This window comes from Ovis canadensis, chromosome 3 (assembly GCF_042477335.2).
Source record: "Ovis canadensis isolate MfBH-ARS-UI-01 breed Bighorn chromosome 3, ARS-UI_OviCan_v2, whole genome shotgun sequence".
Lineage (NCBI taxonomy): Eukaryota > Metazoa > Chordata > Mammalia > Artiodactyla > Bovidae > Ovis > Ovis canadensis.
In genome coordinates, this window is record NC_091247.1 from 153,578,979 (window position 1) to 153,606,322 (window position 27,344).

Here is a 27,344-nt window from a genome sequence, read left to right on the forward strand (position 1 = left end):
GTGTATATACACATATATATCTGAATATATATAGGAAATGGCAACCCACTCCAGTATTCTTGCCTGGGAAATCCCATGGACAGAGGACCCTTGTTACAGTCCATGGGGTCACAAACAGTCAGATATGACTAAGCAACTAAACACGCACACATATATGTATATATATATATGTATATCTGAATCACCTTGCTATATAGGAGTAATTAATGTAACATTGTAAATCAACTTAAAAAAATTTAAAAACCCAGTGAAGGAAAAGTATAATAATGAGAAATTGCCTCCTTTCTTTCTCAAAGGATTAATAAGAAGATTTGAATTATAATGAGAAAAACTTGAGCTAACAACTAAAGTGGAGAACTTTAGCAAGGAGAATTGTGTGTCAAAATCAGTCTTTTTGAGAGGATTTTAATTTTAATGTTTAAAAATGATTGGAAAAGTTCCATCTTATAGGAAATAGATTAGATCTTTCTTAAGCCTCCTCTCCTGATGATGTACCCAAAGAAAAATGTGAGAAACAGTGTTATCTAATGTTTTACTTAGTTATATCAGTTTCAGCTTACAGTCACTGCTTAATATATTTACATGTGTGTATGCATGCATGGGCGCGCCTGCACATACACACACACACACACACACACACACACACCACAAAACCAGCCCTACCAAGGAAACAAAATATCTTACATCTGCTAGGCTAGGAGTTGCTATGACAACAGAGTGTATGTTTTTTTCTAATTCTAAAATGGCATCTCGTCTGTTTACCTCAAAGCACTCTAAAAAATAAGACACAATGCAATAACTTATTACTAAAAATAGTTATACAAAAAAATAAAATTTTATTCCAGACCTCTCTGTTTTATACTTCCTTCTATCCTCTATCATTTTTACTTAAAAAAATCATCCACAAACAGAAATCAACTCTGAAACAAATAATTCTTAATACTTTAACCTGGACAATAACCAAAAGCTAACCAGTTAAACCACTTCTGTTGTCAAGGGGAAACTGCAGTGATCTTTATTTCTTTGTGTGGAGAGCTGATATTAAAATCAAATGTAGTGTTAAAGTTGGGTTTGGCTCCTATATCTATTATCCTTACATTTAGTTACTTTTGGCTATGCCGGGTCATTGGTGCTACATGAGGGCTTTCCCTAGTTGTGGTGAGCAGGAGCCACCCTTTGTTGCAGTGCATGGACTTCTCATTATGATGGCTGCTCTTGTTGCAGAGCACAGGTCTAGGCACATGGGCTTCTGGAGTGCAGGCACAGCAGTTGTGGCGTATGGGCTTGCTGCTCCATGGCATGTGGGAGCCTCCTGGACCGGGGATCAAACCAGTGTCCCTTGCATTGCAAGGTGGACTATTAACCACTGGACCACCAGGGAAGCCCTCTGTTATCCTTGACAGCCACCCCTCCCCCCCCGCCCCTGCAATAGGAAACAGGATCTTATTAATAAACAATCCATCAAATTACTAGGAAAGCAGTTTGAAGTGCCAAATATTTTTGCTGAATGAGAAATTACTACTGGTTTCAGTTTTTATCTTTTCTTTATCATTTTATTTTATTCTTTTACAGTGTATTTTTTCCTGAAGCATGGTTGATTTACAATGTTGTATTAATTACTCCTGTACAGCAAAATGATTCAGTTATACATAAATGTGTGTGTATATACATATATTCTGTTTTAGAAAATTAATCTCCATTTTATGGTTTGTCATATGATACTGAATATAGTTCTCTTACTATACAGTAGAATCTTCGTGTTTATCCTTTCCATGTATAACAGCTTACATCTGCTTAACCCAACCTCTCACGCCTTCCCTCCCCCATCCTTCCCCTTTGGCAACCATAAACAAGTTCTCTATGTCCATGAGTCTGTATTTCACAGATAGGTTCATGTTCATGTAAAATATAATAGCAAATGGTATTTGTCTTTCTCTGGCTGTCTTTACTTAGTATGATAATCTCTGGTTGCATCCATGTTGCTGAAAATAGCATTATTTCATTATTTTTTTATGCCTCAGTACTATTTCATTTTGTGGAACACACCAAATCTTATTTATCCATTCATCTGTCCCTATTCATTTAGGTTGCTTCCATGTCTTGGCTATTGTAAACAGTGCTGCTTTGATCATAAGAGTGCATGTGTCTTTTCAAATTATAGCTTTATCTAGGTATATGCCCAGGATTGGGATTGCTGGATCATGTGTGCTTCCCTGGTTGCTCAGACCGTAAAAATCTGCCTGCAGTATGGGAGACCTGAGTTTGATCCCTGGGTCAGGAAGATCCCCTGGAGAAGGGAATGGCAATCCATTCCAGTATTCTTGCCTGGAGAATTCCATGGACAAAAGAGCCTGGCAGGCTGCAGTCCATGAAATCGCAAAGAATCAGAAATGACTGAGCGACTAATACACACACACAGAAACTCTAATTTTAGCTTTTTGAGTAATCTTAATACTGTTTTCCATCATCACTGTACCAATTTACATTCCTACCAACAGTATAAGTAAGATGTTTGCGTTTTTCTTCACACCCTCTCCAGCATTTATTATTTGAAGACTTTTTCATGATAGCTGTTCTGACTGATGTGAGTTGGTACCTCATTGCAGTTTTGACTTGCATTTCTCTGATAATTAGAGATAATGAGCCTCTTTCTATGTACCTATTGACCATGGGTATGTCTTCTTTGGAGAATTATCTATTTATGTCTTCTGCCCATTTTTTGGTTGGGTTATTTTTTGTTGTTATTGAATCATAGGAGTTGTTTGTGTGTTTTAGAAATTAAGCCCTTGTCAGTCGTATCATTTATAAAGACTTTTCTCCCAGTCCATAGATGTCTTTTAATTTTGCTTATGTTTTCCTTTGCCATGCAAGAGCTTACAAGTTTGATTAGGTCTCATTTGTTTATTTTTGCTTTTATTTCTATTGTTTTGGGAGACTGACTTAAGAAAACATTGATTTATGTCAGAGAATGTTTTGTCTGTGTTCTCTACTAAAAGTTTTGTGGTGTCCTCTCTTGTATTTAACTCTTTAAGCCATTTGAGTCTTTTTTTGCATGTGGTGTGAGGCTGTGTTCGAATTTCATTGATTTACGTATGGCTGTCCAACTTTCCCAATACCACTTGCTGAAGAGTCTATATTTTCCCCATTGTGTATTCTTGCCACCTTTGTCAAAGATTATCCATAGATATGTGAGTTTATTTCTGGGCTCTATTCTGTTCCATTGACAGAAAGAAGACAGAGAAAGGAAAAAATGATAAAGAGTTAGAGGGTGAAAATGAAAGGAAGAGAGTAAACAGAAGTATGTGGTGGCAAAGTCAGGTGCCTCTGATGGTAGTAGATAGTCATTTCCAGAGAAAAAAACTGAGCTAGTGGAAAAAAGTTTGAGTGCAATCAGAAAAATGTATATAGATTTTTTTCCCAAAGAAAATAGTCGCAATGTTACCAGGTTAAATGCCTGGTCTAAATTTGTCGTATTAGCCATACTTACTTTTGCAGAGTCTTAGATCAACAGAATTCTATCGATAGTGATTAGGTATTTACATTATTGATAAAATTATCTCAATAAATGTTTGCAAACAGAATTGTGACATGATCGATAATTAGCTACTAAAATGTATTTTTCATGTAATTAGAACCTTGTCACCAAGAATGAACTGTCTTTTGCAGCAAGGTTTTCAGTGACCTGTCATCTTTCTTCTGCCTCATAGTTATGATTCACCAATCTGCAATAAAGCTTATTGTATTATGAGCAAATATCTAAAAAATCTATTTAAAATCTAAGAAGAATATGAAATTATATTCCAAAGAAGGGGGAATGACTTACTTTTTTTGCTTTATCATTTGTCATCTTAAACATGTCATTATTCTCTTTTCTCCTTTAAAGTTGTTAACATTGCAATTCATATTGCCAAATAAAGGTTTATAATTCAAAATGAAAATTATTAATTATTTGTGCTTATTTTTAAGACCAAAATATGCATTGCTAGATGAATGCACCAGTGCTGTCAGCATTGATGTTGAAGGAAAGATATTTCAGGCTGCAAAAGGAGCTGGAATTTCCTTACTTTCTATAACACACAGGCCTTCACTTTGGTAAGTGTTTCCAGTGCTCATTTATGATAAATGATTTTTCTTTTTGTTTCTTAAAGAATGACTTTGCTAAACTTTTTACCATAGAGCATAAGACATTTCAATTATTTTCCACCTGCATTTCAGTTAAGGTTAAATTATGCCTAAGAGAGTAAAATCACTCTTTTTTAAGCTAAAAGTTGAAGTTCCTGTACTTGATAACATATGACAGAAATTACTAACCTTTTCCATATGCTTTTCAAAATTGTATTTATTTATTTTATTTCTGGCTGCATGAGGTCTTTGTTGTTGCACACGGGCTTTCCTTAGTTGCGGCAGGAACTAGGCAGGGCCTACTCTCTAGCTGTGGTATGCGGACTTCTCATTACAGTGCCTTCTGTTGTTGCAGAGCATGGGCTCCAAAGCATGCAGACTTCAGTAGCTGCTGCTCCCAAACTCAGTAATTGTGTGCGTGGGCTGTAGAGTACAGCCTCAGTAGTTTTGGCACACAGGTTTAATTGTTCCACAGCCTGTGAATTCTCTCTGGATCAGCAATTGAACCAGTGTGCCCTGCATTAGCAGGTGGATTCTTAGCCACTAGACAACCAAACAAGTCCTTTCATATACTTTTGAGTAACTCTCTTTAGGTTTTAAGTTTCCAAAACTTTGACCTCCCAGTGGGTGTGGGACCTTACCAACATTAAATTGAAAACTATCTCAAGAGAAAAATTAGAGTGTATAAACAGAGCTTTTTTCCCCCTTTGTCTTAACAAAAAAATGAACAGACATTTTTTGTAAATAATATTTCATAAAACCTAATGGAATTTTCTCTTTTTTTAAAAAGATCACCATTTTTATCATCCCCTTATGTTTTTATTGATTTGTCATCATCATAATGCAGATTCAACACCTATTCTATTCCAAGCTTATTTTATTTAAGCCTAATAGCAACCTTATAGAGTATAGGTAGCCCAGTTTTTCCCATTATGCAGATGAATAAACTGAGGACTAGAAAATGAAGAACATAATTTTCTATGATCATATTCTCTATACCCTCCTCTATTGCACTACTTATTATAAGGAACTCAAAAGGTATCTCATGCATGAGTCATAAGAAAAACTTTAATTCTCACTACATTCTACTGCCTACATTTGCTTTTCTGTTTCATCAATCAAAATCTTTTCCTTTGGCATGTTAGTAGGTATATAGTGGACTCTGCGTGCTATGGCTTCCTATTTCCCAAGGGATAGGCAGGATTCCTCCTCTCTGACTGGAGCATTCTGTAGCATGTGGCTGATCACATTTGTGCCAAAGCTGTCATTATGTACATGACTTCAAACCTAGACTAAATAGCAAGCTTTAAGTTAATGCTTACCTTAATATTTACCTTATAGAGAATGTTTACTTTAAGACTGTGAATAAGTTGAGTGTTCAGTTTAGATCAGATTTTATTTGTTCAAAGTTCTTTGACTCTGAATTCTACTTTTGAGAGGATAATCTATTTCGTCTCAAATCTACTATTTGAGAGGATAATCACTTCATTCAGACATTCAGATTTTTTATATTTTTCTTTCTCAAAGTTTACCTGAAAATAGAGAATTTCATGAAGTGATCTTTTCTATAGAATTTTGTAGTTTGTCTCTCTGTTGTTAAAAATATTAATCAGCATCTGGAATGATAGGACCCTGATTTGCCAATCTCCCCAGAGACAGTCTGGATCTGGTCCAGGATGAGTTACAGTCCATGTCGATGAGTGATATCTATGACCTTCTCTTGGAGAGAACCAACAGGAATTGGTTTAATACAATTATGACATATGCCTGTGGAGCCAGACTTGTAGAACTCTTGAGTCCTTTCTAACACAGTCCTGGTGTTTCGCTAACCTCTGTCAATGAGTTTATTATGCATTCTTGTCGTTTAGTTCCTATCCAAGTAGCCTAAAGTGGCGTTGGAAGCCTGTTTAGCTGCTTTTTTTTTTTTTTTCATTTTGGAACAAAGAGGTTTTTGTTGTTGTTGTTTTTAAGACTTTCCTTTTTTAAAAAAGTTTTAGATTCATAGAAAAATTGAACATACAGAAATATGCCCATACTCTCTGTCCCTATACATGTATAGCCTCCTCCATGATTGACATCACCCTCCAGAGTGGTATAATTGTTACAATTGATGAACCTATACTGACACATTCTTGGCATCCAAAGTCCATAATTTTCCTTAGGATTCACTTACTGTTGTGCATTGTATAGGTTTGGACAGATTTATAAATACATGTGTCTACCATAATAGTCATACATGACTGAGCCTGCACACTTGCAGGCTCAATTCAGTTTATGGTCAGTTCAGTTCAGTTCAGTCACTCAGTCATGTTCGACTCTTCACAGCCCCATGGATGCAGCTGCATGCCAGATTTCCCTGTCCATCACCAACTGCCAGAACTTACTCAAACTCATGTCCATTAGGTCAGTGGTGCAATCCAACCATCTCATCCTCTGTCATCCCCTTTTCCTCCTTCCTTCATTCTTTCCTAGCATCAGTGTCTTTTCCAATGAGTCAGTTGTTTGCATCAGGTAGCCAAAGTACTGGGTTTCAGCTTCAGCATCAGTTCAGTTCAATTCAGTTTAATTGCTTAGTCGTGTCTGACTCTGCAACTCCATGGACTACAGCACACCAGGCCTCCCTGTCCATCACCAACTCCCAGAGTTTACTCAAACTCGTGTCCAGTAAGTTGGTGATGCCATCCAACCGTCTCATCCTCTGTCACCCCATTTTCCCACCTTCAATCTTTCCCAGCATCAGGGTCTTATCAAATGCATCAGTTCTTTGTATCAGGAGGCCAAAGTATTGGAGTTTCAGCTTCAACATCAGTCCTTCCAATGAATATTCATGACTGATTTCCTTTAGGATGGAGTGGTTGAATCTCCTTGCAGCTCAAGGGACTTGCAAGAGTCTTCTTCAACCCCACAGTTCAAAAGCATCAATTTTTCAGTGTTCACCTTTCTTTATAGCCCAACTCACATCCATATATGACTACTGGAAAAACCATAGCTTTGACTAGATGGACCTTTGTTGCCAAAGTAATGTCTCTGCTTTTTAATCCTCTGTCTAGGTTGGTCATAGCTTTTCTTCCACGAAGCAAGCATCTTTTTATTTCATAGCTGCAATCACCATCTGCAGTGATTTTGGAGCTGAAAAAAAAAAAAGTCTCTCACTGTTTTCTTTGTTTCCCCATCATTTGCCATGAATGGATGGCACCAGATGCCATGATGTCTGTTTTCTGAATATTGAGTTTTAAGCCAGTTTTTTCAGTCTCCTTGTTCACTTTCATCAAGAGGCTTTTTAGTTCTTTTTTGCTTTCTGCCATAAAGGGTGGTATCATCTGCATATCTGAGGTTATTGATAGTTCTCCTGGCAATCTTGATTCCAGCTTGTGCTTCCTCCAGCCCAGCATTTTGCTTGATCATTCTGCATATAAGTTAAATAAGCAGGGTGACAACATATAGCCTTGATGTACTCCTTTCCCGATTTGTAACCAGTCTGTTGTTTGATGTCCAGTTCTAACTGTTGCCTCTTGACCTGCATACAGATTTCTCAGGAGGCAGGTCAGGTGGTCTGGTATTCCCATCTCTTGAAGAATTTTCCACAATTTGTTGTGATCCACACAGTCAAAGACTTTGGCATAGTCAATAAAGAGAAGTAGATGTTTTTCTAGAATTCTCTTGTTTTTTCTATGATCCAGCTGATGTTGGCAATTTGATCTCTGGTTCCTCTGCCTTTTCTAAACCCAGCTTGAACATCTAGAAGTCACAGTTCATGTACTGTTGAAGCCTGGCTTGGAGAATTTTGAGCATTATTTTGCTAGCATGTGAGATGAATTCAATTGTGCGATAGTTTGAGCATTCTTTGGCATTGCCTTTCTTTGGGGCTGGGATGAAAACAGACCCTTTCCAGTCCTGTGGTAATTGCTGAGTTTTCCAAATTTGCTATCATATTGAATGCAGCATTTTCACAGCATCATCTTTTAGGATTTGAAATAGCTCATAGGGAACTGGAATGCAAAAGTAGGAAGTCAAGAGATACTTGAGGTAGCAGTCCAGTTTGGTCTTGGTGTACAAAATGAATCAGGGGAAAGGCTAACATACCAAGAGAATGCACTGGTGATAGCAAACACCATCTTCCAGCAATACAAGAGAAGAGTCTACACATGGACATCACCAGATGGTCAACACTGAAATCAGATTGATTATATTCTTTGCAGCCAAAGGTGGAGAAGCTCTATACAGTCAACAAAAACAAGACCAGGAGCTGACTGTCGCTCAGATCATGAACTCCTTATTGCCAAATTCAGACTTAAATTGAAGAAAGTAGGGAAAACCACCAGACTATAGATGTATGACCTAAATCAAATCCCTTATGATTATACAGTGGAAGTGAGAAGTAGATTTAAGGAACTAGATCTGATAGATAGGGTGCCTGATGAACTATGGATGGAGGTTCGTGACATTGTATAGGAGACAGGGATCAAGACCATCCCCAAGAAAAAGTGATGCAAAAAAGGCAAAATGGTTGTCAGAGGGACCTTATAAATAGCGGAGAAAAGAAGAGAAGCTAAAGGCAAAGGAGAAAAGGAAAGATATACCCATTTCACTGCAGAGTTCCAAAGAATAGAAAGGAGAAATAAGAAAGCCTTCTTCAGTGATCAGTGCAAAGAAAGAGAGGAAAACAATAGAATGGGAAAGACTAGAGGTCTCTTCAGGAAAATTAGAGATACCAAGGGAACATTTCATGCAAAGATGGGCTCAATAAAGGACAGAAATGGTACAGACCTAACAGAAACAGAAGATATTAAGAAGACATGGCAAGAATACACAGAAGAACAGTACAGAAAAAATCTTAATGACCCAGATAATCATGATGGTGTGACCACTCACCTAAATCCAGACATCCTGGAATGTGAAGTCAGGTGGGCCTTAGGAAGCATGACAAATAACAAAGCTAGTGGAGGTGATGGCATTCCAGTTGACTGTTTTAAGTTTTAAAAGATGATGCTGTGAAAGTGCTGTCCTCAAATTTGAAAAATACATCCTTATAGTATTATACAGAGTATTTTGATTGCTCTAAAGATCCTCTGTGCTCTGCCATTTTATCTCTCTTCTCAACCCATGGATCATGAGTTCCAATCCCACAACTTCATGACAAATAGAAAGGGAAAAAGTGGAAGCAAAACAGATTTTATTTTCTTGGGCTCCAAATCACTGCAGATGGTGACTGCAACCATGAAATTAAAAGACTTTTGTTCCTTGGAAGGAAAGCTAGACAGTGTGTTAAACCTAGACAGTGTATTAAAAAGTAGAGACATCATTTTGCTAACAAAGGTCCATCTAGTCAAAGCTCTGATTTTTCCAGTAGTCATGTATGCATGTGAGAGTTGGACTATAAAGAAGCCTGAGCACTGAAGAATTGATGCTTTGAATTGTGGTGCTGGAGAATATTCTTGAGATTCCCTTAGGTTGCAAAGTGATCAAACTAGTCAACCCTGAAGGAAATCAACCTTGAATATTCATTGGAAGGACTGAGGCTGAAACTGAAATTCTAATATTTTTGTTCACCTGATGAGAAGAATCAACTCATTAGAAAAGACCCTGATGCTGGGAAAAATTGAGGGCAGGAAGAGAAGGGGACCACAAAGGATGAGATGGTTGGATAGCATCACTGGCTCAATGGTCATGGGTTTGAGCAAACTCTGGAGATAGTGAAGGACAGTGAAGCCTAGTGCCCTGCAGTCCATGGGGTTGCAAAGTGTTGGACACAACTTAGAGACTGAACAACAACAATGTCAACTCCAGAAACCACTCATCTGTAATGTGTCCACAGTTTTTCCTTTCCCAGAATATCATGTACCTGGAACCATATAGTATGTAGCCTTTTCAGATTGGTTTCTTTAACTTAGTGATAATCATTTGTTTCCCCCATGTCTTTTCACAGCTTGATACCTCATTTCTTTTTAGTGTGAAATAATATTTCATTGTTTCAATGTACAGTTTGTTTATCCATTCACCTACTGAAGATAGGCTTGGTTGCCTCCAAGTGTTAGCCATTATGAATAAAGATGTTATAAACATTCATATGCAGGTTTTTGTGTTGACATGCGTTTTCTCAAGTCCTTTAAGTAAATATCAAGAAGTGAAGTTACTGGATTGTACTGGTAAGAGTATGTTTATTTTTGTTAGAAACTACAAAACTGTATTTCAAAACAGCTATACCATTTTTCATTTCCACTAGCAATGAGAGCCCCTGGAGAAGGAAATGGCAACCCACTCCAGTATTCTTGCCTGGAGAATCCCATGGACAAAGGCGCCTAGCAGGCTACAGTCCATGGGTTTGCAAGAGTGGGACACAACTTAGCAACTAAACCACCAAAGAACAATGAAAGAGAGTTCCTGTTGGTCCACAGCTTTGTCAGCTTTTGAAGATGTCAGTGTTCTGGATTTTGGCTATTTGAAACAGGTGTGTAGTAGACAAATTTTTAAATAAATAATAAAATCTAATTTCATACTTTCGAACCAAAAAACAAATGAACAAACATGCTTTTAATTGTAGCTACTTATAGTGTATTTCCCTGTAAACTAACAATCATGTTAGTTCTGATTTATGAACTAGTTTAGTCATTTTAGGTTATAGAAATCTATCACTTCTGATTATCCTTTCTTCCTACATGAAATTCTTATTTTCCCTGAAAAGATTTCAGAAGAGGAAAAATATGTATTATATTTTCCTCCATACAACAAATGGGTAATTGTTGACTGTAAAGAGTAAACTCAATACTGTATCTGAAGACATCAAAAATTATAGAAGCTTATTAAATTATTTGATTCCTGAATAGAAGTACAATTTTATAATTACCACTATCCAATGCTTTATCTTATTTGTACAGAAAGTCTGCAGATTATTTCTAATAAGCCTCAGTTAAAATAGTTTTCTTTTAAATTCCTCTGACTAAAATAAACCGTGAAATAGTATTTTAGCACATAATATAGAACATAGGTCATGAAATACCAATATAGTTTCTTCCCCTGTGTAGAAACCAAATAATGTTGTAGGACTGGAATGATGAGCCAAACCTTCAATATACACTGAAAGTGGAAGTTGCTCAAGATCTGAACTACTGCATTCTGAAACTGCTCCTGGTTGAAGATTCATGGTTAGGAAAGTCCAAGAGAAGTTGACAATGAAGTAAACAAAGTGATAGTTTTTTTCCTATTAATTCTCTTTCCTGTATCACTATCCTTCTTTTGTTTTTTCATTACTTTTGTTTTAGCTCTCATATTTTAATAGCAATGTTGTCATTAAAAAAAAATTTCCCTTGATGTAAGAACACAGTGTTTTAATTTTTGCAAGGTCCCACCTGTTGGGAGGTCAAATTTTTGGAAAAGTTGAAACCCTAAAGATAGTTACTCAAAAGTATATGGGAAAGATTTATATCTGTCATATGATATCAAACATATGAACATCAGCCTTCAGCTTGAGTGATATTTACCCTTTTAGACATAGTTTAATTTAATTAGTTTAATTTCCCCATCTTAATGGTAAAACCATCCAATCAAAATGTAATGAAACCCAAATTTCTATCAATCGATAAATAGACAAAATGTATAATACCATAAATGGAATATTATTCAGCCATAAAAATGAAGTACTAATAATACAACTTTTAGATCATTTGTTGGGTGGAAGAAGTCAGTAACAAAAAGCTGTTTTGTATGAGTCTGTATGTATGAAATATCCAGAATAGACAAATCTGCAGAGAGGAGCTTGGTAGTAGGCAGGGACTGAGCAGCAGAGGAAATGGAGATGGACTGCTAATGGGTATGAGGTTTCTTTTGGGAATGAAGGAATATTCTGGAATTGGATAGTGCTGATGTTTGCATGAGGGTGTGACTATACCAAAAATCACTGAATTTTACATTCTAAAAGAATTAATTTATAATATATAAATGATATTTCAATTTTAGAAAGGAGGGTAAAGTGACCTGATAGAGCCACACTGAGGATAGTAACCAATAACAATGAGAACTTAAAAGAAAACAAGAAGTAAGAAAACCTGTAAGGTAAAGGCATAAAAACTGAAGACACATAAGAACATGTGCCACTTCAGCATAGTGTCAAGATGCAGTGGCTCAGCTGTGTGAGGCCAGATCTGCCAGGACTACCTTCTTTAAACATACACCCTACAATTCCCAAAGAGTGGTAACCTTAACTTTCACTTAGGAAAAGGTTGTTTACCTCCTGTCTCATCAGTAAAAATCATCTCTATACCTCTCTGAAATTCCTAGTTATGAACTTGAAACATGAGAAAAAGAGAGCAAATTATATGAAAGCATGAAACTGGCTTTAGAGGACTTCTATAAGTTCATTTTTAAAAAAACATTTTAAACTTTGATTTTTGAGATATTTTTCTTATGTTGACTAATTCATTCCCAAAGGATAGTGTATTTCCTTTATTCTTCTTAGTTATTTTCTTAATAACCTTTAAAATTTTTAATTTCTTGCCTCTGCTTCCTGTTCTTATTCCCATTCTAGTTCAGTTCAGTTCAGTTGCTCAGTCATGTCCGACTCTTTGTGACCACACGGACTGCAGCACATCAGGCTTCCCTGTCCATCACCAAGTCCCAGAGTTTACTCAGACTCATGTCCATCAAGTTGGTGATGCCATCCAATCATCTCATCCTCTGTCGTTCCCTCCTTCTCCCACTTCAATCTTTCCCAGCATCAGGGTCTTTTCCGATGAGTCCATTCTTCTCATCAGGTGGCCAAAAGATTGGAGTTTCAGCTTCAGTTTCAGTCCTTCCAATGAATATTCAGGACTGATTTCCTTTAGGATGGACTGGTTTGATCTCCCTGCAGTCCAAGGGACTCTCAACAGTCTTCTCCAACACCACAGTTCAAAAGCATCAATTCTTTAGCACTCAGCTTTCTTTGTAGTCCAATTCTCTTTGTAGTCCAACTCTCATATCCATACATGACTACTGGAAAAACCATAGCTTTGACTAGATGGACCTTTGTTAGCAAAGCAATGTCTCTGCTTTTTAATACACTGTCTAGGTTGGTGATAACTTTTCTTCCAAGGGGCAAGGATCTTTTAATATGGCTGCAGTCACCATCTGCAGTGATCTTAGAGCCCCCCAAAATAAAGTCTCACTGTTTCCACTGTTTCCTCATCTATTTGCCATGAAGTGATGGGACTGGATGCCATGATCTTAGTTTTCTGAATGTTGAGTTTTTAAGCCAACTTTTTCACTCTCCTCTTCCACTTTCATCAAAAGGCTCTTTAGTTCTTCTTCACTTTCTAAGTATGCTTATATTTATTCAGGAGCTATACTAGGTTATGAATATAAATAAATGTAATAGAATGTCTTCCTTTGCAATACACATATATTCAGAATAAAAAATAAATTTAATACAAACAATAGAATTTTCTAGAGACTAATGATTTTGGAAGTGAAACAATCACAATATTTTACCTCTTGAACAATTCTTGAAAATTAAATGTAAAATAGACACCTTACTTAACATTTGCCTTTGAATATCAATTAGAATGATAAGTCTGTAAGTAAAATGGCTTTTTGTAATTATTGCTAATAATATGATTTCATTTTGATTATGCAGGAAATACCACACTCATTTATTACAGTTTGATGGTGAAGGAGGTTGGCGCTTTGAACAACTGGATAGTGCTATTCGTTTAACACTAAGTGAAGAAAAACAAAAGCTAGAATCTCAGCTAGCCGGAATTCCCAAAATGCAGCAGAGACTCAATGAACTATGTAAAATTTTGGGAGAAGACTCAGTGCTGAAAACAATAAAAAATGAAGATGAAACATCCTAATTTATTCTGATATGTTTTAAATGTTAATTTTTAGTTAAAGGCTCAGAGTTCATGCATTGTGTTGAGCTAAGGACAGAGGGAGAAAAGGTAGCAAGAAATGTTTTATACGATTTTAGCATCAAGGAAATGTATGAGCTGACTTTTCAGAAGAAAATAAACAAATACATTATGTAAGATTAGTCATTATGGCTTATACTAATTCCTAATGAAAGACTAATTCACATGTAAAGCAGGATTTTCTAGGTGAATTAGCAAATTTGCTATGTGTATGTGATGTGTCTGAAAGTCTTGACAAACATGAGACCTGTCTTGAGGATAGACAACTTAAGAACAATGTTTGCGTTGAAACCATGTGCATAAAAATAGAAGTTTGAGTGACATTTTTGTCCATTCATGGTTGTTAGATTTAACAGCTAGAATCTATGTTCCTTTATTGATAGTGGTCATCTAAACCTGTGTACGCAATAGTTTGATAGGTAATTTCAACGTGAAAAAATTCTTTTAGTGACAGTGGTTGAAAGAAAGAAGCATGGCTATGTTTCTTTTATATGTAAAAAATATCCTATTTTTTATTTTAAATTTTGAGCATCTCAATATAGGCACATAACAAGTTCGTTTTAATAAGAATCTTACTTATTTGTTAGTAAACTTTTTCATTCTAAAAAGAGAATCGCCAATTTAGAAAAGGAGTATCCAAACAATGTTTGTCTCAGCCTGTTACTTTACTTGAAAGGATTATTTATTGCAAATTCTGTCCAGAAATACTTAGCTTGTTTTCATGCTCAAAGGAGTCCACCACATTTAAAAAATAGCAGTGCTATAAGAATAGAGAGATTTTCAAAATCAGAGTAATAATATACATTGAAATAGTATTTTATAATTTGCAATTTATACTAATATAATTTACAATCCTCATTTACATGACTTCATTTTAATCCTTATGGAAAACTTTTGAGGCAGATATTATTTTTCCTAGTTTGCTTTTGAGAAAATTGACACTCATATTTGCTTTAATCATGTAAATTTATTTAAGGGCAAATCCCAGGCTCAAATAAAGTTTTCCTATTTCCCTGGTTCAGTGCTATTTTCACTATCATCTTTGAAATTCAACTGGTCAGTAATAGCAATAAAAGATGAGATGTTGTAAAAAGAATAAATTTAGTAATGCTAGTATTGTCATTATTTGATGATTGTCTATAAGATATGGAAATTAAGTATAAAATGGAAAGGTGATTGGTCTGTGGCTGAAAATGGGGCAGGAATGTTAGAAAAATCTTTCAACAATATGCACTCTTACTCAATATTAATGTACCCCTATACCCAGCAATCAAAAGGGGAACTGTTATGTCAGCTTAATATTTATTGAACATAATTGAGAAATAATCTGTATGGAATAGTCTTATGAGATCAATCTTACATATTCGATTGCCCTGGAGTTAGTATGAAAGCCAGGACTACCATTTTAATCTCCTACTGCCTGTGTGGCCATTGATAGGCCAGAAAAAGTGGAAATACTCTGTTATTAGTGGTTTAAGACTTTATTTGCTTACTTAGACACAGCCATAATAGATGCTAAGTCAGTGACTCTCAGACTTTTTCAATTGGTAGAAGACCTGGATGTCATTCATGATGCTTGTAATAGAACACCGTAACATTTCACACTTTCAATTCTTTGATGCTGACATTTTTAATTATCAATAAATGTAACCACTTTACTTGAAATAATGTAATATAAAAATCAAAACCAGTACATCAAAGTTTTTCTGTTAGTATCATTAACTGCTCATTTATTCATTTGTCAGTTACTACTACTTACTTATTAGAAAGGTGAGGCAGGCATCAAAGGTTTTATAAAAAATTCATGGAACCAAAACTTGAAAAATATTATTCATTTATCTAAATTATGTATTAGTAGTTATCCAGTTTATACCACTGTAGGGAAAAGTCGGGTGGTTATCTGAAGTTAATTTTTAAAGGTAGAAGAAGAAAATTAAAAGTTGTCATTTTAAACATGTGCATAATTTTTATGCCTTAATTTTCTTAATTTGAAAATAAAGCATTTAGGAAAAAATATATTGTTTTTGAAAGTATGAAAAAAATGCCAAAGCAAATATTAGATTTTAATTAGCCCTTATTTAATATATCCTACCAACTGGCTGAAGTAAAGAACTCATAATTTATAATGTACCGGATTCAAGGATTTTTAAAATTCTGTATTAAAAGCTGTACACATTGTGGTTTAAATGTTAAGAGTTCTAAAGAAACATATTTTGCATGCACATTTTGTGTCCATTTATTTTCTGAATTTTCTTCCAAGACCAATATCCCCTAACTTGGAGGGGAAAAACTGTAATTTGAATTTGTATTTATGTTTCATTTAAGTGTTTACAAAATGGTCCAAAGAGTATACCATGTTTTACTATTCTTATAGTTAAATTTTGAGAAAAATGTAAGATTGATAAATAAAGTAGCCATCTTTGAATACAGCATCCTTGAATATAGCCATCTTTGAATTGTAGGTGAGGAATGGAAAAAGAAGGATATTTCAATTTTCAAATGAATCTATTTGCCCAAATTATTTTGACATCTGTTTTATTTTGTTTTGGTCCAAAAAAAATATGAATTTATAGATATTGGTTTTTAAATGTGTTGTTTTTGGTTAACTTATAAACTTGGAAAGTAAGTTGCATTCTATGAAAACGTTGCATTATATTTCTACAGCATGTAATATTATGCCAAGCATGAGTCTAAAATAGTGTGTGTTCTTGTAAACAAGATCATGTGTGAAAATCTCTCTCCATTAATCTCAAGGAGAATGATATATCTTGAAATTCAACTGGAGTTTACATTTGTTTCTGATAGGAATGATTTTCCCCTGATAATAGTTTAGTTTTTGTGTCAAATTTTGTTCTTCCAGTAAAGGTATAAATGACCATGTTAATTTTGTTTTGAGACTTTGACTCCAAGTATAATTTCATGTTTGGCAATAGTCTTAGCCTATTTTAATAGCTTTTAATCTGTTTGGAATAGTTTTTTGACCCAATAAGCCTAGAAAAGTTTGTTACATATTGGAACCCCTATCCAGAGAATGTTACATATTTCTGAGATATGCATAAAGTGGTAATCAGTTTTATTAAAAGAGATGTCTTTGATATAACTACTTTATGGCAAAATTATATTCATTTAGAAGTATAAAATACTTTCACATAGCTCAGAGTGTTTACCAGTCTGATGATGGTATGATTGAGAGGTAGGATTTAGATATAATTAAGAGTTATACTTGCAGCGTTTGCCACATGAGAGCTTTCAGATGGATGTAGAGAATATTTTCATTAAAAGCAAATTCCTTCTTCAGAATTGCTGATGCCTTTCCTGATTACCAAGTACAAAAGCCTTTTCAGTTTTTGTTGTGAAATTTTCAAAACCAATTATCTACACTTATAAGCAAGCATTGTATATTAGGGGTTGTACTAATGAAAGCAAATGAGAAAAATTCCTTAATGGTAAAAATCACCATTTGGTTACTTAAAGATACAATATGGCTATGGTGTGAATACACTGTAATATAGTCTCCATCTGATATGCAGTTATTTGAGCTCAACATTACTTGTGAGTTCTAAATTATCATAGAAAATCTTGACTAATCAATGGAATTACAGATTATTCCAGTAATAGAAAACATCCTATTTCTGTTGAGTGTTTTCATACACTTCAGTTACAAGTTATATGATGTACCATGCACAATAGTCACCAAATAGTTGTTTAAATATTTATTTTCCTTATTAATTCAACACATATTTATTTATTAAGTACCAACCTATGCCAGATGCTGTGCTAGGCTCTAGGAATAAATAAAATATGGTCCTTGTCCCAAGAAGCTTGCAGTCCACTGAAAATTAGGAAAATGAGTATCATCATTCAGAGAAAAATTCAATAGATACTATTTATTATTTATCGGGTAGACACAAGGGCTTCCCAGATGGCTCAGTGGTGAAGAATCTGTCTGCCAGTGCACAAGATGCAGGAGATGAAGTTTCGACCCTTGGGTCAGGAAGATCCCGTGGAGAAGGAAATAGCAACCCACTCCAGTTTTCTTGCCTGGGATAATCCCATGGACAGAAGAGCCTGGAGGGCTACAATCTATGGGGTCGCAGAGAGTCAGACACGACTGGGAACAAAGGCACTACATGTAGGCACAAAACAGTGTATATTTTGACTCATTAAATCTTTACAAAACTCTAATTTAATAAAAGAAGAAAGTGAGAACAGAAGTTAAGCAATTCATCCAACCAGATGCAGCTGTTAAACTGTAGAGCTGAAATTTGAGCCTAGCAATATTTGATTACCAAGCCTTTGCAACTCCCCATTACCTTCCCTTTAATTAGTTTAGGTCACTTTTCATTATTACAGTTTTTAACTCCGAAGTTGTAGTATATTTTTTAACTGGCTAAGGGTTTCTGGTTAAGCAAAAAGAAGCATTTGTTTTCCTCTAAAAAGGAAATTTGTCACACAAATTATATATTTCCTTGTTTTTATTGTAAATGATAGATATATGGTCCTATGGAAGAAGGAGGACAAAAGGCAAGTTTTCAAATATTTTGAGGAAGAAATTCCAAACTGGTGAACATTTGTTAATTCAGTAAACAATGACACATTCAAGGTCAGTTACCATGCTAGGGATTCAGAAGTGAAGGAGGCAAACCTCATCTCAGCCCTCATGAAACCTTTTAGTACAATAACACTAAACAACTTATCCTTCTTAGATGTGTTTCCATCTAAATAGAATGTTTGTTTTGCAGAGTTTCTTAGTTCTTGTATTTCTTGCCTAAGTCCACTCTCTTGCAAAATTTAAGCAATAAGCATTTTTTTTTGGCAGCAGGAGTCCCTTGATTGTACACATAAGGGCTTCCTCATACTAAATTACAAGGTGCAATAAAACCAGTCTGTAGGACTATATCAGCTTTCACCAGTAGATGCTCCCATACATTTAACTTGTCTTGAAATCTGAGAAATAGCTTCTCAAGTTCAGATCATGTAAAGTGAGCTAGTTTTGCACAATGAAAAGCATCTCTCCTGTGTTAACACAAAACGCAGGTAACTATAGCAAAAAAGTTCTAAAAAGCAAAAAACAAAATAAAAACAACCAAAAAATTTCCAGTAATTATAAAAGTAAATAGACAAGGACTCCAGAATTAAACACATCTAAAATTATATATGCTTTATCTCAGTACTCATGTCCTAATGCAGGTGATATAGTGATTAAGTATTTACTTTATGTATTTTTATGTAATTTAGTATCTGTAAAATAGAAAGTGCATCAAGAAACAGTGAAATATTAAACACTCAATAATATTCACTTGGCTCTATCATTTAATTGTAGTTTAATCTGTATAAAAGAGGAGACAATCATATATCCAAAATATTATTTAATTTTACATATTAAGTATATTAAACTTAACAATTAAAATAGATTGGGTCTAGAGATTATGCAAATATATAAAGCTGGAAAAGTGTCCAAGAGCTCACACAGGGATGGGGCAAATGAGGTCACATAATCATATGGCATCTTATTGGGGAACTAATGGGACCTTTTGCAACACACAGATATTGATAAAACAAGAAGAATAAAGACTGATGAAACAATAATCAACATCCCCTTGTTTAGGATAGCTTATTGACCAATATGGGAAAAATTTCCAAGATATATACAAGTGGGATTTAGATGAATGAGGTTAATGTAGATCCAAGCATATATGTATATTTTCCTGCCATGTAATATACACACACACATGCACACATACACACACCCTTTAGAAGTTTAATACAAAATCAGCATAACAAGTTTGAAAACTGAAGAATTATTTTATTGTGATGAAAACGTTTACTGTCTTAGCCATTTTCAAATGTACTTCTCAGTAGTGTTGACTACATTCACATTGCTGGATTTTTATTCATATTATGACATTTTATATCCTTGAAACAATAGCTCCCCTTTCTTCCTCCCCTTGACTAACCCCTGGTAACTATTATTCTACTTTCATGAATTTTCCAATGTTAAATATATCATTTAAGTAGAATAACACAGAATTTGTCTTTTTTAAACAGCTTATTTCATTTAGTATGACATCCTCAAGTTTCATCCATATTGTGGCACATGAAAGGATTTCCTTCCTTTTGAAGACTCAATAATGTTCCATTGTCTGTATATACCACACTTCATTCATGTTTTCATCTAATGAAGGAGTAGATTGCTTACCTCTCTTGGTTATTGTGCATAGTACTTCTATGAACTTGGGTGTGAAATATCTCAAGATCCTGCTTTCAAGTCTTTTGGATATATAGCCAGGAGTGAGATTGTTGTTTCATATGGTAATTCTGTTTTTAGTTTTTGAGAAACCTCCATCATATATTCCATCGTGGCTGTACCCACTTACATTCCTGCCAATAATACACTGGGGTTCCCTTTTCTCCACTCCCTAATCAACACTTGCTATCACTTGTTCTTGGTAACAGTTATTCTAACAGATGTAAAGTTGGGTGTCATTTGTGATTTTTATTTGCATCTCTCTGATTATTAGTGATGCTGAGCATTTTTCCACATGCTTCTTGGTCATTTGTATATCTTCTTTGGAGAAATGTCTATTCAAATGCTTTGCCTGAAGAGTTTTTAAATTAGAACTTGTTTCAAGATGTTGAAGACCACAGTCTGTTTCTTCTACTTCCAAAAGCTGTCTCCCCTACCTTTCCTCCATTGTTCTGCACCTAATTCCCTTGGCTGAACATAGCAGGTCTTACCTTTTATTTCTTCTCTTATTCATTTTCTTTTCTCAAACCCAAAATGTCTTTATTTCACCATCTTCGTCTACCAAAACTCTAACTTTAAGGATGCTTTAAATCCTGTCCAGTTATACATAATTATTTCTTTTTTTAATACTTACAGAGCTCTTTATTTAAAATCCTGCCATAATATTTATCACATGCTAACTTTTATTATTTATGTGTGTGCCTTTCTTCTTTATTCATTCAATCATTTGTTCATTTGTCACATAATCTAAAATAACTCCCCAACCAGTTCCTCTCTATTACATCAGTCAGTTTTATTTATATAACTTATTTCTCCATTTATTTGTTAGTTGTTTTGCTCTGTCTACTACATTTGCCCTCTTTACACTGTAAACTCTGTGGACCAGGAATCTTTGCTTGTATTATTTATTGCAATATTCATAGCACCACAACTCAGTGAACAGGAGTTTGAACAAACTCCAGGAGACAGAGAAAGACAGGGAAACCTGGTGCACTGCAGTCCTTGGGGTCACAAATACTTGGACACAACTGAGTGACTGAACAACAACATAGTACCTATAACAATACTTGGCAGGTGGAAGACGTTTAAAAAGTATTTGTTCAGTAGGTTCATAAATGGATGAGTAAGCAAATGAATAAAAAATGGTGCAAAAGAACAAGTATATGAATGAAAGAATGAAAATGAATTAATGAGAATGAGTGAAATCACTGAGAAAGGTATGAAAAAAAAGGCACTCTCTCCTTCATACTCTTGTAAATTAAACCCATACTATTAGGTAGAAATATAATGTGTATTCTTTTTTTTCTCTGTTGAAAACAATTGAGCATCTTGAGACTTCACAATATTTACTTCACCCACCTTCCTTCCTTTTCTCTAGAATAAGTTAATAAGTAATAAACTGGCCTCAATCTTCCCAACATGATGCTGAATATAAAAGTTCTACATGTAGAATAAATTTATATTTAAAAAGTTCTACAAACATGTCTTCTAATTCACCGATTCAGTAAAAATTAGATATCACATTAACTGTCTAATTGGATCACCTAGCTCCATGTTTCCTTTCTTTCCGAGCTACCAGAAATGTATGTCCTTCCTCTTTCTACTTCTCTGGGTAGGTCCCAATACCCTTCAAACAGGTAGAGGAGACCCAGAAATTTGTAGCTCCTATAGCCTCATTATTATCAATCCCAATGACCATGAGGTCTTTCCTCAAAAGAGACATGAATAGACTTTTGCTTTCTTCAAGGTTTAAATAAAATTCAGTGGCAACTGAACATTTTAAAGACTCCTAATGGTAAGAACAAAAGGGTGAATTTATAGCAGAAAGCAGTTCAATTCCAATCCCTAACAAGTCTATTAGAATGTAGCACTTCTTGCCTCACAACAATCCTAAGGCATAGACTGTCTTGGACAATGATGAGCAAACAGAGCAAGACCTTGTGGGGCCCAGTTCAGTTCAGTCAGTCGTGTCCGACTCTTTGTGACCCCATGGACTGCAGGACACCAGGCCTCCCTATCCATCACCAACTCCCAGAGCTTGTTCAAACTCATGTCCAATGAGTTGGTGATACCATTCAATCATCTCATCCTCTGCCATCCCCTTTTCCTCCCACCTTCAATATTTCCAGCATCAGGGTCTTTTCCAATGAGTCAGTTCTTTGCACGAGGTGCCCAAAGTATTGGAGTTTCAGCTTCAGCATCAGTCTTTCCAATGAATATACAGGACTGATTTCCTTTAGGATGGACTGGTTGGATCTCCCTGCAGTCCAAGGGACTTGCAAGAGTCTTCTCCAACACCACAGTTCAAAAGCATCAATTCTTCAGTGTTCACCTTTCTTTATACCCAACTCTTACATCCATACGTGACTACTGGAAAAACCATAGCTTTGACTAGACAGACCTTTGTTGGCAAAGTCATGTCTCTGCTTTTTAATATGCTGTCTAGGTTGGTCATAACTTTTCTTCCAAGTAGCAAGTGACTTGAATTACATGCTGCAGTCATCATCTGCAGTGATTTTGGAGCCCAAGAAAACAAAGTCTCTCACTGTTTCCATTGTTTCCCCATCTATTTGTCATGAAGTGATGGGACCAAATGCCATGATCTCTTTTTCTGAATGTTGAGTTTTAAGCCAACTTTCTCCACTCTCTTCTTTCACTTTCATCAAGAGGCTTTTTACTCTTCTTTGCTTTCTGCAATAAGGGTGGTATCATCTGTATATCTGAGGTTATTGATATTTCTCCTGGCAATCTTGATTCCAGCTTGTACTTCATCCAGCCCAGTGTTTCACATGATGTACTCTGCATATAGGTAAATAATCAGGGTGACAATATATAGCCTTGCCATAACCCATCCTGATTTGTAACCAGTCTGTTGTTCCATGTCCAGTTCTAACTGTTGCTTCCTGACCTGCATACTGATTTCTCAGCAGGTCAGGTGGTCTGGTATTCTCATCTCTTGCAGAATTTCCCAAAGTTTGTTGTGATCCACATAGTCAAAGGCTTTGGCATAGTCAGTAAAGCAGAAAAAGATGTTTTTCTGGAACTCTCTTGCTTTTTTGATGATCCAACGGACGTTGGCAATTTGATCTCGGGCTCCTCTGCCTTTTTAAAATCCAGATTGAACATCTGGAAGTTCCCAGTTCACACACTGTTGAAGCCTGGCTTGGAGAATTTTGAGCATTGCTTTGCTAGCATGTGAGATGAGTGCAGTTGTGCGGTAGTTTGGGCATTCTTTGGCATTGGGATGAAAACTGACCATTTCCAGTATTGTGGCCATTGCTGAGTGTTTAAATTTGCTGGCATATTGAGTGCAGCTCTTTCATTGCATCATCCTTTAGCATTTGAAATAGCTCAACTGGAATTCCTTCACCTCCACTAACTTTGTTCATAGTGATACTTCCTAAAGCCTACTTGACTTTGGATTCCAGGATGTATGGCTCTAGGTGAGTGATCAAACCATCATGATTATCTGGGTTGTGAAAAACTTTTTAATATAGTTCTTCTGTGTATTCTTGCCACCTCTTCTTAGTATCTTCTGCTTCTGTTAGGTCCCTACTATTTCTGTCCTTTATTGTGCCCATTTTTGCTTGAAATGTTCCCTTGGTATCTCTAATTTTTTTTTGAAGCAATCTCTAGTCTTTCCCATTCTATTGTTTTCCTTTATTTCTTTGCATTGATCACTGAGGAAGTCTTTCTTATCACTCCTTGCTATTCTTTTGAACTCTGCTTTCAAATGGGTATATCTTTCCTTTTCTCCTTTGCCTTTAGCTTCTCTTCTTTTCTCTGCTATTTGTAAGGCCTCCTCAGATAGCCATTTTGCCTTTTTGCATTGCTTTTCCTTGGGGATGCCTTGATCCCTGCATCCTATACAATGTCTCAAACCTCCATCCATAGTTCATCAGGCACTCTATCTATCAGATCTAATTCCTTGAATTTATTTCTCACTTCCACTGTATGCTCATGAGAGATTTAAGTCATACCTGAATGGTCTAGTGGGTTTCCATACTTTCTTCTATTTCAGTCTGAATTTGGCAATAAGGAGTTCATGATCTGAGCCACAGTCAGCTCCTGGTCTTGATTTTGCTGACTGTATAGAGCTTCTCCATCTTTGGCTGCAAAGAATATAATCAATCTGATTTTGGTGTTGACCATCTGGTGATGTCCATGTGTAGAGTCTCTTGCGTTGTTGGAAGAGAGTGTTTGCTATGACCAGTGCGTTCTCCTGGAAAAACTTTATTAGCCTTTGCCCTGCTTCATTCTGTACTCCAAGACCAAATTTGCCTGTTACTCCAGGTATTTCTTGACTTCCTACTTTTGTCTTCCAGTCCCCTATAATGAAAAGAACATCTTTTGTGGGTGTTAGTTCTAGGAGATCTTATAGGTCTTCATAGAACTGTTCAACTTCTTCAGCATTACTGGTTGGGGCATAGACTTGGGTTACTGTGATTTTGAGTGGTTTACCTTGGAAACGAACAAAGATCATTCTGTCATTTTTGAGATTGCATCCTAGTACTGCACTTTGGATTCTTTTGCTGACTGTGAGGGCTATTTGATTTCCTCTAAGGGATTCTTGCCCACAGTAGTAGATATAATGGTAATCTGAGTTAAATTCACTCATTCCAGTCCATTTTAGTTTACTGATTCCTAAAATGTTGATGTTCACACTTGCCATCTCCTGTTTGACCACTTCCAATTTGCCTTGATTCATGGACCTAACATTCTAGTTTCCTATGAAATATTGCTCTTGACAGCATCAAATTTCACTTCCATCACCAGTCACATCCACAACTGGGTGCTGCTTTTGCTTTGGCTCCATCTCTTCATTCTTTCTGGAGTTATTTCTCCAGTAGCATATTGGGCACCTACCGACCTGGGCAGTTCATCTTTCAGTGTCCTCTCTTTTTACCTTTTCGTACTATTCATGGGCTTCTCAAGGCAATAATACTGAAGTGGTTTGCCTTTCGCTTCTCCAATGGACCAAGTTTTGTGGTGCCCTCCCAGATATAAATTCTTTCTGTGTCCCCCGTTCTTGTCTATGGGATATAAACTTTGTTCATCCTCCTTGACCTTCCCCCAAGTCTCAAAGGGCAGATTCAAACAGTTGCTTACCAGAAACCTGAGGGAACTCAAAAACGAAAGAGGAGCAGTCAAGAAACATCAGTGCAGCTGTGGGACAGGATCCTGGTTCCTCCTCAAGGAATATACATAACAGAATACTTTTGAATTCTGTAGGAGCAAAGGACCCCCCCGCCCAGGTGGAAGACGATAATTTTAGGCTTAGCACAAGAGTCCTGGAACACTGTTGTCTTATTTCAGTTCAGTTCAGTCACTCAGTCTTGTCCGAATCTTTGCAACCCTATGTACGGCAGCACGCCAGGCTTTCCTGCCCATCACCAGCTCCCGGACCTTGCTCAAACTCATGTCCATCAAGCCAGTGATGCCATCCAGTTATCTCACCCTCTGTCTTCCCCTTCTCCTCCTGCCTTCAATCTTTTCCAATATCAGGGTCTTTTCCAATGAGTCGATTCTTTGTATACAGTGGCCAAAGTATTGGAGCTTCAGCTTCAGCATCGGTCCTTCCAATGAATATTCAGGACTAATTTCCTTTAGGATTGACTGGTTTGATCGCAGTCCAAGGAGTTCTCAAGAGTCTTCTCCAACACCATAGTTTAACAGCATCAATTCTCTGATGCTCAGCTTTCATTATGATTCAACTCTCACATCCATACATGACTACTGGAAAATCCATAGCTTTGACTAGACAGAACTTTGTCAGCAAAGTGATGTCTCTACTTTTTAATATATTGTCTAGGTTGGTCATTTTCTTGAAGAGATCTCTAGTCTTTCCCATTCTGTTCTTTTCCTCTATTTCTTTGCACTGATCGCTGAAGAAGGCTTTCTTATCTCTTCTTGCTATTCTCTGGAACTCTGCATTCAGATGCTTATATCTTTCCTTTTCTCCTTTGCTTTACCTCTCTTCTTTTCACAGCTATTTGTAAGGCCTCTACAGACAGCCATTTTGCTTTTTTGCATTTCTTTTCCATGGGATAGTCTTGATCCCTGTCTCCTGTACAATGTCATGAACCTCATTCCATAGTTCATCAGGCGCTCTATCTATTAGATCTAGGCTCTTAAATCTATTTTTCACTTCCACTGTATAATCATAAGGGATTTGATTTAGGTCATACCTGAATGATCTAGCAGTTTTCCCTACTTTCTTCAATTTGAGTCTGAATTTGGTGATGAAGAGTTCATGATCTGAGCCACAGTCAGCCCCTGTGAAGAAGAGGTGGCAAGAATACACAGAAGAACTGTACAAAAAAGATCTTCACTACCCAGATAATCACGATGGTGTGATCACTAATCTAGAGCCAGAAATCCTGGAATGAGAAGTCAAGTGGGCCTTAGGAAGCATCACTATGAACAAAGCGAGTGGAGGTGATGAAATTCCAGTTGAGCTGTTTCAAATCCTGAAAGGCGATGCTGTGAAAGTGCTGCACTCAATATGCCAGCAAATTTGGCAAACTCAGCAGTGGCCACAGGACTGGAAAAGGTCAGTTTTCATTCCAATCCCAAAGAAAGGCAATGCCAAAGAATGCTCAAACTATCGCACAATTGCACTCATCTCACACACTAGTAAAGTAATGCTCAAAATTCTCCAAGCCAGGCTTCAGCAATACATGAACCATGAACTTCCTGACATTCAAGCTGGTTTTAGAAAAGGCAGAGGAACCAGAAATCAAATTGCCAACATCCGCTGGATCATAGAAAAAGCAAGAGAGCTCCAGAAAAATATCTTTTTCTGTTTTATTGACTATGCCAAAGTCTTTGACTGTGTGGATCACAATCAACTGTGGAAAATTCTGAAAGAGATGGGAATACCAGAGCACCTGACCTGCCTCTTGAGAAATCTGTATGCAGGTCAGGAAGCAACAGTTAGAACTGGACATGGAACAACAGACTGGTTCCAAATAGGAAAAGGAATACTCCTCAAGGCTGTATATTGTCACCCTGCTTATTTAATTTCTATGCAGAGTACATCATGAGAAACGCTGGACTGGAAGAAACACAAGCTGGAATCAAGATTGCCA

At 36.2% G+C, this 27,344-nt stretch overlaps 1 protein-coding gene across 1 annotated transcript in view; it reads left to right on the top strand.

Annotated features, from left to right (window-relative positions):
* The window catches only part of ABCD2 (ATP binding cassette subfamily D member 2), an 88,867-nt gene extending 72,429 nt beyond the window's left edge, over positions 1–16,438 (top strand). Inside the window, exons 9-10 of the mRNA XM_069584614.1 lie at positions 3,967–4,092; positions 13,730–16,438. Of these exons, the coding sequence (XP_069440715.1) occupies positions 3,967–4,092; positions 13,730–13,949 (346 nt within the window). The 3' untranslated portion in view covers positions 13,950–16,438. The remainder of the gene's footprint in view (positions 1–3,966; positions 4,093–13,729) is intronic.
* Positions 16,439–27,344: the final 10,906 nt, after the last annotated feature.